We start from the raw sequence: 12048 nt of genomic DNA, 5'->3' as shown, positions 1-12048 counted from the left end.
CAGGGCCTCTCTAAATCCATTTAGTAAGTACATAAATCAACAACGAATTTCAACACCCAGGCCTAAAAAAGACCAAGTTTGACAAAAACACGGGCCTAATCGGGCACATAGTGTGAATGATGCCACTCAGCTCCAGGCACATCTCCCTCCTCCAACATCCTCCTTATTTACTTCGCGGCAGAGCCAGCTGGGGATAGTGGGGAAAGCAGGTAACTTGAGTTTCAGTCCTTGCACCCAACTCCTTCCACACGGAGTCCCCCAGCCTTGCATGCAAAGCCAGCAGGAGAGACTTAGACAGATCGCTTCTCTCGGCGTAGGGAGGGGGAGGCGAGGGAACCCCCTTTCTGAAAACGGGGCCAAGACATTTGCAGGAAATTGTCTAGGAGTCCAAACTGACTTGGAGGCACAAATCTCTCTTTTGCAAAGCCGACCTCTCCTCCCCGTGCAGAGGTTTTCCCATCGAAATGGGGGGCTGGGGGTGTAAATGGCTCCCCCTTTTCTGCGACTCTGATTTTTTTTTTTCCCCTAGGGGCAACGCGAAGGGTCCGAAGCTTTGCTTTCTCCCCCGCCCGGCCCGTGCATGCACAGGAGTGGCAGGGGAACATGGGACCAGTGGCTCCCCCCCTTCCCACGACTCCAAGCCCGAAGAAGCTTTGCAGGTCTCCATGCCCGCCTCCAGCGCGGGAGAAAAACCCCCCTCCCATCACTGAACCCCCAAGTCACGTCTGGATCGTGATCCGTGCAAGACTTCCCTGCAGCCTCTTAGCTCCCTAGAAAGCCTCACCCCAAAGGCTCGCAGCGAGGCGGGGGGAGCAAAATCGGGCACTCGGGAAGCACGGATCACTCCGGATTTGGGAAAGAGGCAGAGGGCGCATGCTCAGTTCTCTTGCAATGCGGGAGGGGGGGCAGGAAGGAGCTGCCCTGCTCTTCCAACGGCTATCGAGGGAGCCCCCTAGTGGATCCTGTGCGCAATGCCAGAGGACCTTGCAAAGGCGCGGGATATCATGTCCCATGTGGGCCTGGGATGATGGGCATTCGGAGTAGAAGGATAGGTTCCCTCTAACATTGCCTATCTAGAAAGGAAGTGGCGTCTCCAGCGGGCGGCAGTTTCTAGATTTTTCCTCTTTTTAATGTCTAAGAACCATCTGTGATCCTGTGAACACTGAGAAAATCTCTGTGGAGATTCAAAAAACACTTTTTTTCTGTCAAAAAGACCAAGAAACAGGAGCCTCTCCGTGAAATCCAGCTTGTGTCTTTGTGGCTGACGGCAAACTCAGCCCTGAAGTGAGGGGAGATCAGGGTCCTCCTGACAGAGAGGAAAGTGACAGGTTGAGGAAAATTACAGATTTGTATTGATTTTTCTTTAGTGAGTTCCACTGTTACAGCTGCATTTTCAAATCGCATCATTGACATGGCACAGCTGACAGTCTTCATCCGCGGAGTGGACTCAGGTTTATGCCTTACAGAGGAAATTTTGGATGTGAAATCAATGCATGGCACTACCACAGGAAAAGACATATTTGAAGCAGTATGTGTACAGGAGGCACGTTAGGCAACTGAATTACTTCCACATGACTTGCCTTCGTAGAATTCTGAGGATCCGGTGGCAGGATAAGATACCAGATACAGANCAACAAATGCTTAAATGATATGAAACTGCCCTGGGACAAACTTATAAGACTGACAATAGATTGAGCACTTCCCTTCGATGTGCAGGGAAAAGAATGGATTAGTGGGAAGGATGCAAGAGAAGATGAACAGCAAGAATGGCACAGGTGAGCTGACAGCATATCATCGTATATCATACACCAGCAAACACTATGCGGCGAAGCCCTGAAGGTGGAACATGCAACGAGCACTGTAACACAGTTAACTTTATAAGAGCCAAACGTTTAAATCACTGTCAATTTAAGTCTTTTCTTGAGGAAACACATTCTGAACTTGGAGATCTGCTCTATTACACAGAAGCGCGATGGCTAAGTCAAGAAAAAATGCTCAATAGATTTTTCGAGTTGCGCGTGGAAATCTACCAATTCATTGAAAGTAAAGGAAAATTCACAGTTCTGCGAGATGAAAAGTGGCTGTGTGAATTAGCTTTTCTGTGCAACATGACTAAGCATCTCACTGCGCTAAATCTTCAGCTTCAGGGACAGGACTGTGTGATCACGAACACGTATGATGCAGTGAAAGCATTTCAAGCTAAGCTGCGACTGTGGAAGACTCAGATGCAGCAAGGAAAGTTGAGTCACTTTCCTTTGCCAATCATAAACCAGGTCTCCACCGCTGTGTTCTCAGATGCTCCTTTTGCTGATAAACTGAGCACACTTCAAGTCGCTTGGTTGACTTTGAAGCACAGAAATTCCATTTTAGACTGCTCAGTAATCCATTTGCACTTGACGTGGAGAAAGCACCTGTAAACATCCAGATGGAGCTGATAGAACTCCCATGTAACAACACACTTAAGGCAAAGTATGATTCTGTAGGAACCACATAGTTCAGCAGGTTCATCCCTGGAATGATGCCCCAACTCCGCTTACAAGCTGCTCAAATGCTCTGCATGTTTGATAGTGCATGCTGTGTGAGCATCTTTTCTCTGTGATGAGAGTGAACAAAATAAAGCCAGCAGTGTGCTGCAGCTGCCAAAAAAGCCAACACAGTGTTAGGCTGCATTAACAGAGGGATAGAATCAAGATCATGTGAAGTGTTAATATCACTTTACAAGGCCTTGGAATACTGCATCCAGTTTTGGTTACCATGGTGTAAAAAAGATGTAGAGACTCTAGAAAGAGTACAGAGAAGAGCAACAAAGATGATTAGGAGACTGGAGGCTAAACATATAAGGAAAGGCTGCTGGAATTGGGTATGTCTAGTTTAACGAAGAGAAGGACAAGGGGGGATAGCAGTGTTCCAATATCTCAGGGGCTGCCACAAAGAAGAGGGAGTCAAGCTATTTTCCAAAGCACCTGAAGGCAGGACGAGAAGCAACGGATGGAAACTGATCAAGGAGAGAAGCAACCTAGAACTAAGGAGAAACTTCCTGACAGTTAGAACAATTAATCAGCGGGACAACCTGCCTCCAGAAGCGGTGAATGCTCCAACACTGGAAGTTTTTAAGAAGAGACTGGACAGCCATTTGTCCGAAATGGTGTAGGGTTTCCTGCCTGAGCAAGGGGTTGGACTCGATGATCTCCAAGGTCCCTTCCAACTTTATTATTATTATTATTATTATTATTATTATTATTATTATTATTATTAGCCCACACAGAAGTCTTCTAACTGTTGCACACTTCTGCTCTATCCTGAGTTTCCACAGCTCAGAACCTAACCCCAAACATGAACTTGTAGCCAATAAAAGATGCCAAACATCTGGCATCGGACAAAACGGCATGAGAGAGAGTGAACTAAAAAGCTTATGTTTTCTCTTTCTTTTAAATTTATTTTTTTGCAGATTTATTTGAAATATTTGTTCATCTTTGAAATGTTAATCCTGTTTGGCCCACGCTTTAGACATAATACACTCCTGAACTAATATGATACAATAATCTTATATGCAACTGGCCCTTTGAGGGCAACCATAAAGCTGATGCGGCTAAAGTTTGCAGGAAGCAGTTTCCTCAGTCCAACTTCTGCCTTGAAAGATCTCTGGAGAGGTCTAGATAGAAGTTGGACTCGGAGGAAACTGCTTCCTACAAATGTCTTCCACCTCCTGCTTTGCCAGAAGGGGGCACTGGACAGGGAAACACCACCGATGTCTCAGATCGGGAAAAGGACATCTCTTTAGCATGCTATACACACACACACACACACGGACACACACAAACATTCCGGGCTGGGAGACTTTTATCTACATCTGAGCTAGCAAACTGCCAATCATGCTGGGCTTGGGGAGAAGGCCCTCTCCTTCCTCTGCGGATACAAGTCTCCAAACCTGGAATTCAGTGTGTGTGCGTGTGTGTATGTGTGCACGCGCGTGCCCTTGGGTGCTAGCAGTTTGTGGGGAGGCGAGGAGTTTGTTGTTGTCCCCACATCGAGTTAGCCAGTGTGACTTGTTCCATTCCGATCCAACTGTCTTGAGTCAGCTGTGTCCAGTGAGTGGGGTCAAGCAGGCCACGCCCACCTGCTAGGCAACTGCTGGTACTCGAATATTGCCATATCCTAAAAGTGGTGAAATCTCTGAAAAGGTTGAAAAGCTCTGTTGCAAAGGATCTCTCTACTGATCAAGCGTATGGATCACACAGGCAATAAGGACAGGAGAACTTCCCACAGACCTGGCTCTTCTGGAAATTGGCCTCCTAAGCCATTCACGCTGGTTGACAAATAGGCTTTATCGAATATGGGTTTCAAAACTTGGCTTTAAAGACAAAACTCTCCAAAACTTAAGAATGATAGTGGAATGCATCATTGGCATCTACTACCCTTGCTTGGTTCAACATCAAAGAAAAACATTCCTAGATTGAAGAACCGCATCATACGTTGTTCCAGCTGCAGCTCGTCAAGACTGCAAAAGGGTGTAGTAATGCTGTTTTGCCACCCATTCAGCGCTCAGCGTAGTGCGCTTTCAGTGAAATGATAATCCAGACATTCTTGTGTTCAGATGACATTCAAGAGAGGAGAGCTGGTGTGGAAAAGTTCATTGGCTTGAGGGGTGCAGACGATGACGTGCTGGGAAATTTTTCTCTACGTGCAAGAAAAACGCCTTTAATCAACGCCAGAGCATCCACTCTGGTGGAGCTGATTGGTCTGAAGGCTTATATGAGCCACCTTTGACATGCAAACTGACTACAAAAGAAATAGAGAAGTTATTTGACGAAACAATGCAAGTACCACAGTGGCCTGTCATGCCCAATCAATAGAGCAGTGATGGCGAACCTTTTAGAGACTGAGTGCCCAAACTGCAACCCAAAACCCAGTTATGTATAGTTGGGTGCCAGGTGGGCGTGGCCCATTGGGAGGGTGCGGCCCATTGGGTGGGTGTGGCTGCGGTGCTAACGGCAGACTGGGTGGGACTAAAAAGTTCAATCAATTCCAACTTTGCAAGATCTTTTTTTTTTCCAGCGAAAAGTTGAAATTGATTGATTGAACCTGTTGTTTTTTTTGCACACGACGACAGAGGCCTAAAGCGAAAAAGTTTTATAAAACCCAGCTGAAGGCCTAGGACTGGGGCGATGGCACACGTGCCGACAGAGAGGGCTCTGCACACCACGAGTGGCACACGTGCCATAGGTTTGCCACCACGGCAATATATGTGTGAAACAGGCCACAGAGGCAGCAAGCAGAGTGTATACAGTACACATTAGAAATGTGAGGGTTATATCAGAGGCCAAGAAGCAAGTTGGCAGCTGATGCCGAACAAATCAAAACAAGACTTGATGAAACTCGCTTAAACATTTTTGTAACCCAGATAATTGCTTTCCGATGTTAGCTTATGATTGCAGGGATTATTTTTTGCTTAGCTGGATAAGATTCGTGCAGGAAAAAAAAACTTCCAATTTCTGTAGCACAAGGTGTAATTTTGAGAAGATAAAAGTTAACAGTATTTGGGTTACAAGAGACTTTTGTGGGGTATATGATCAGGTATGGATTTACCAAGCGAAACATTGTGCAATGGCAAAAATGACAAGATTTCAATTCTTGGTGTAAAAACACATATTACTGGAACCCCTCATTGGAAAAAAATGCAAAAATCACTTTTCACCCCATTAAATGACACGTCCTAGTGCGCGAGCGATACATTTCCACGCCCACCGGTCACACAAATGGAGCATCACACGTGAGGGCAAGTGCCCACCACTTACGCAAGTTGAACTTTGCGCGCACACTCACCCGCTTACGTGGCTCAGCTCCAAACGAGCCATGACTTGGAGGTTGCGGATCCCTGATTTAAAAAGCACCGATGACAAATTGGTGGCAGTGGTGGGATCGGCTCCAACTCAAGAGGCTCATTAAATAAATACTGTGTATGAAAAGAAATCTTAGCCAGTAAAGGAAGGGAATTTAGCCCTCACAAAACTTTGCAAGCAGCAGCCAACATTCTGGATGTAGCCATCAGACCTCTCACTGGAACCTTCGTCAGACAAGCAGGGATGGAAAAGGTAGAACACCCAGAGAAGGGACGAGGCCCAGATACGTGGCCCAATACCAGAACAGAAATAGTGAGGTAACAACAAGAGGTATCAAATAACCTCTAATAAAGTTGTGGGTTTTTTTTTTAACCTAAAATATAGTTAAAGAATAATGTGGCAATTGTGTTTTTGATATTTTGGAATATTTGAAACAATATAAGAAAAAACAATCAGGAATATTTCATCATGCAGAGAAGGCCTTAAGACAACTGCTATGAGTAAAGGTCTTTCCATATGCCAAACATTGATATACTGTATTTTTCACTCTATAAGACGCACCTGACCATAAGACGCACATACCGGTAGTTTTTAGACGAGGAAAACAAGAAAAAAAAATATTCTAAAGCAAATGGTGTACTAAAATATTTAATAAACTATAACAGAATAATATTTCAACCATGTTAAGTGAACAGCAGTCAACGTGACATTAAGAATCATTATGACTGTCATTAACAAATGGAGAGACTTTAAGTTTCGAGTACTCTTCTACTTTTCTGGGAACTCCAAGAACTCCTCATCGCTAGAGTCAGAATTTATGAAGCTCAGTTGCTCACAATCACTGACATCACTTTCTTCGCTATCTTGATATACAATATTTTTTTGCGCAATTCTAGTTTNTTACTACCTCCAGTTTAAAAGGAATTTTATATGCTAGTCTTTTCTGCTTTATCATCCTTGTATGTAGAATGAGGTGATATTTTTCTGCAAGAAAATACAGTAATGAAGGAACTGTCAGGAATGTGTATCCAATGTTTACCACTGAGTGCTGACCATTTGCATTATCATTGAGCGCTGAAGGACTACGTTATCACAGAGCATTGTCTTAATTCAATCAGAAAAACACACTCTTGTGCCTCAAAGCAAACAGAATTGCGGTCATATTAACCACTTGCGGACCGTCGTATTGTAAATATACAGCGGCCTCACAAGCTGGTTAATCCCAGCCACCGTCTCCGTAAGGGGACGGTGCACTCCGCAACAAGTAGGGAGGGACTGATTGTCTCTCTCTGCTTACCTATCGTTCTGGCAGAAAGAAACTGCTAGAAAAAAAGAGAAAGTGACCTGTAAAAAAAAGGTTAAACACACACACAACACTTACGGTAATAAAAAAATTATTTTTAACCACTTGACCCCCGTAGTGTTCCGCCCCCTTAATGACCAGGCCCCTTTAAGAGATTTTGCGCTCTGCGACTTTAAGGGTTTAGTGCGCGAACATACCACATAGTACGAGCGATCAGGTTAAGACTATTTGATCGCTTCTGCGACTTTTATTTTTTTATATATTAATGAAAAAGTATAGTAAAAGTTGAAAAAAAAAGTTTTTTTTATTTTCTGTTGTAAAAAAAAAAGTTATATGTGTTTAAAAAGAATTTTTTTATTATGTGTTCTGTGTCTTTAACGTTTTTTTTTTCAGATCGCTGGCCGTTGCGGTCTACGAGAGCAATTGTGAAGTAGAGACGGACCATCGATTCGTCCCTACTTTATGCGGCTCCCAGTGCACGCGCACGCCGTCCCCTGGAAGTCTCGCAACGCGAGATGCCGTCAGGAGACGGCGGCTGGGAACAACCAGCCTGCGAGGCCGCCGTATATTTACAATACGCCGGTCCACAGCTGGTTAAACACATTTAACTTTTTTTTTTACATCAGAAAATAAAAAAACATTTTTTTAAATACTTTTTCGTTAATATAAAAAAATCTGCTGCCCTCCCCCGGCTGCAGCCTTTCCTCCTCCATGCCGCACAAGCTCTCCTTGCTTCCCGGCCAGTATATGCTCTCCTCCCCTGCACTCAGGCTTCAGCTCCAGGCGGCATTCGCTCCATAAGATGCACAGACATTTCCCCCCATCTTTTGGGGGGGGGAAAGTGCGTCTTATAGAGGGAAAAATACGATAGCTTCTCTCCTCTATGGATTTTTTTATGGGACGGAAGAGCACAATTCCACCTAAAGCCCTTTCCACATTACACATATTTATATGGCTTCTCTCCTGTGGATCCTCTTGTGGGAATTAAGATTACTGCTACAAATAAAGGTCTTTCCACACACCATCCATTGATATGGCTTCTCTCCTGTGTGGATCCTCTTGTGGGAATTAAGATTACCGCTACAATTAAAGGTCTTCCCACACGCCATACATTTATAAGTTTTTTCTCCTGTGTGATTCCTTTGATGGACTTTAAGAGACTTAGAGTAACAGGTCTTTCCACACTCCATGCATTGATACGGTTTCTCTCCTGCATGGATCTTCTTGTAGGAATTAAGGCTACTGCTATGAGCAAAGGTCTTTCCACATTCCGTGCAGATAAATTGTTTCTCTTCTGAATGTGTTTTTTTATGGGAAATGAGATGATTGGATAAACATCTTTCCACACTCTGTGCTTTTATATGGCCTTTCTCCTGTGTGGATCCTGTTGTGGGAATTAAAATTACTGCTACCAGTAAAGGTCTTTCCACACTCCATGCATTTATAAGGTCTTTCTCCTTTGTGATTCCTTTGATGGATTATGAGAGATTGATTATAACAGAAGGTCTTTCCACATTCCATGCAGCGATATGGTTTCTCTCCTGTGTGGATCGTGTTATGAGAGGCAAGACTACTCCCCCTCATAAAACTCTTTTCACACTCCATGCATTGATATGGTTTCTCTCCTGTGTGGATCCTCTTATGGGAATTAAGATTACTGCTACAAGTAAAGGTCTTTCCACATTCCAAGCAGATAAATCGTTTTCCTGCATGTTTTTTTTTCATGGGAAATGAGATTGGATTTATTAAACCTCTTCCCATATTCCATGCATTTATGTGGCCTTTCTCCTGTGTGGATCAGCTTATGATGATTAAGACTACTGGTACAAGTAAAGGTTTTTCCGCACTCCATGCATTTATAAGGTCTTTCTCCTTTGTGATTCCTTTGATGGATTATGAGAGACTGATTATAACAGAAGGTCTTTCCACACTCCATACAGCGATACGGTTTCTCTCCTGTGTGGATCCTATTATGGGAGGCAAGATTACTCTTCCTGCTAAAACCCTTTCCACACTCCATGCATTGATATGGCTTCTCTCCTGTGTGGATCCTCTTGTGGGAAATAAGACTGCTACTAGAAGTAAAGGCCTTTCCACACTCCATGCATTTATAAGGTCTTTCTCCTTTATGACTCCTTTGATGGATTGTAAGAGAGTTATTATAACAGAAGGTCTTTCCACATTCCATGCATTGATATGGCTTCTCTCTTATATGTACTTTTTTATGGGAAATGGGATGATCGGATTTATTAAACCTCTTTCCATACTCCATGCATTTATATGGCCTTTCTCCCGTATTGATGATTGTATGGTTAGGAAGCCAACCTTTTTCAATTCCGCTCTGTGATCGCTTTGTTTCATTCCTCTTTCGTTGCATCTGATCTGCAAATTTTCCTTTCCCCCCTTTTGAATGGATCTCTTGGTATCTCTCCATGCAATTCTTATTTTCTTGCCCCTTAAAGCCTTGAAAAAGAAAAATGAAAACTGTAGTAAGAATAAGGGAACAACCAAACCTTTTCTTCTGAAATTTAGCCGAACAATCATCAATATATTTTGGCTGTTTTGTTGGCAAACATGAAGATTCCAAACTAAAATTATAGCAAAGACTCATTTCCAAGTCTATCCCTACTGATCCTCATATATCAGGATTGGATCACATCACAACGAACCTAAGACACAACCCTGATCTAATCTTTGACCTGGGACTATTCCGTGGTGCCACAAACTCCTAAAGTGCATTGGACACTGTATCATGCTGGAGCAGCAACATATCCACTAGCTCCCGACTTCAATAAGAGTCTCATCTCCACTTGTTTATAGAGCAGAATCTTTGAAAGCCAAGGGAATTTTCTGGATGTCAATAGCTCCCCACCCTCAACTTTGGTTAATGTCAAACTCGATACACAAGTGGGCACATCTCTAAGTGGGGAACATCTAAGTGGGCCAGTCTCTCTCAGCTCAACTCAGGTTACAAGGTTGTTGTTGTGGGGAAAACAGCAGGAGGAAGGAATATTGTCCGCTAGCTTTGTTATTTACAAAAAATAAAGGAAGTATATGCAGTGCATTCAACATGTATTCAGACCCCTTCATTTTTGTTGGGCTGCAGTTGTTGAAATTCACTTTTTTGCTCATTAATCTACACTCAGCACCCAATAATGACAAAATGAAAACAGAATTTTAGAAAAGTCTGCAAATTTATTAAAAAGAAAATACTGAAATGTCACATTGGCGTAAGTATTCAGACCCTTTGCAACAACACTTGAAATTTAGCTTAGGTGACTCCTATTTCTCTTGATCGTTGCTGACCTGTTTCTACACCTTGACTGGAGTCCACCTGTGGTAAATTAAATTGATTGGACGTGATTTGGAAAGGCACACACCTCTCTATAGAAGGCCTCACAGCTGACAATGAATACTGTAGCAGACCAAAAGCCATGAGGTGAAATGAACTGCCTTTAGAGTTCAGAGACAGGATTATTGCTACAGTAAAGGCTACAATAAAATTTCCGCTGCACTGAAGGTTCCTAAGAGGACAGTGGCCTCCATAATTCTCAGATGGAAGAAGTTTGGCACAACCAGGAGTCTTTCGAGAGGTGGTCGCCCAGTCAAACTGAGCAATCAGGGGAGAAGGACTTTTAGCAAGAGAGGTGAGCAAGAACCCGATGGTCACTCTGACTGAACTCCAGAGATCCTGTGTGAAGATGGGACAGAGTTCCAGAAGGACAACCGTCACTGCAGCTCTCCACCGATCTCAGCTTTATGGTAGAGTGGCTAGACGGAAGACTCTCCTCAGTTCAAAACACATGAAAGCCTACTTGGAGATTGCAAGAAGGCAGCTGAAGTGCTCTCAGACTGTGAGGAACAAGATTCTCTGGTCTGATAAAACCAAGATTGAACTCTTTGGCTTCGATTCTAAACATTACGTCTGGAGGAAGCCACTTCTCCCCTGCCTAATGCCTTCCCAATTGTGAAGCATGGTGGTGACAGCATCATATTATGGGGGTGTTTCTCAGCAGCAGGGACTGGGAGACTGGTCAGGGTTTGAATGGAGCAAAGTACAGGGATCTCCTCAATGAAAACCTGTTCCGCAGCGCTCAGGACCTCAGACTGGGCATAAAGTTCACTTTCCAACATGACAACAATCCTAAGCACACAGACAAAACAACACAGGAGTGGCTTAGAGACAACTCTGTGAATGTTCTAGAGTGGCCCAGCCAGAGCCCTGACTTGAACCTTATTCAATCTCTCTGGAGGGACCTGAAAACGGCTGTGTGCTGACAGGCGCCATCCAACCTGACTGAGCTTGAGAGGATTTGCAAGGAAGAATGGCAGAAAATCCCCCAATCCAGGGGGGTCAATGATGACTCAACACCACGGCGAGTTAACGGTGTCAACACATACCACTCCGCAATCCAGGTGTACAAAGCTTGTGGCGTCATACCCCAAAAGACTTGAGGCTGTAATTGCTGCCAAAGATGCTTCAACTAAGTACTGAGTGAAGAAGGGTCTGAATACTTATGCTAAGGTAATTTTTCATTTTTTTTTCTTTTTAATAAATTAACAGACATTTCTAAAATTTTGTTTTTGCTTTGTCATTATTGAGTACTAAGTGTAGATTAGACAGCATACTAAAAAGCAGAGACATCACTCTGCCAACAAAAGTGCGTATAGTCAAGGCCATGGTTTTCCCAGTTGCAATGTATGGTTGTGAAAGTTGGACCATAAGAAAGGCTGAGCGACAAAGAATTGAGGCCTTTGAACTATGGTGCTGGAGAAGACTCCTGCGAGTCCCCTGGACTGCAAGGCGATCAAACCGGTCAGTCCTAGAGGAGATCAACCCTGACTGCTCTTTAGAAGGCCAGATCCTGAAGTTGAAACTCAAGTACTTTGGCCACCTAATGAGAA

General features: G+C 43.8%; 1 protein-coding gene across 1 annotated transcript in view; it reads right to left on the bottom strand.

The window, feature by feature from the left end:
* Positions 1 to 12048, bottom strand: part of LOC107296016 — a gene marked incomplete at its 3' end in the record, with an annotated part of 149851 nt that overhangs the window by 79292 nt on the left and 58511 nt on the right. Inside the window, 3 exon segments of the mRNA XM_029285959.1 lie at positions 8111 to 8466; positions 8468 to 8842; positions 8922 to 9606. Of these exon segments, the coding sequence (XP_029141792.1) occupies positions 8111 to 8466; positions 8468 to 8842; positions 8922 to 9606 (1416 nt within the window).

The sequence above is a fragment of the Protobothrops mucrosquamatus genome, unplaced genomic scaffold (genome assembly GCF_001527695.2).
Source record: "Protobothrops mucrosquamatus isolate PMUCROS unplaced genomic scaffold, P.Mucros_1.0 scaffold2602, whole genome shotgun sequence".
Taxonomy (NCBI): Eukaryota; Metazoa; Chordata; class Lepidosauria; order Squamata; family Viperidae; genus Protobothrops; species Protobothrops mucrosquamatus.
The sequence above is the reverse complement of the archived record's forward strand: the minus strand, read 5'-3'. Positions and strand labels throughout refer to the sequence as shown.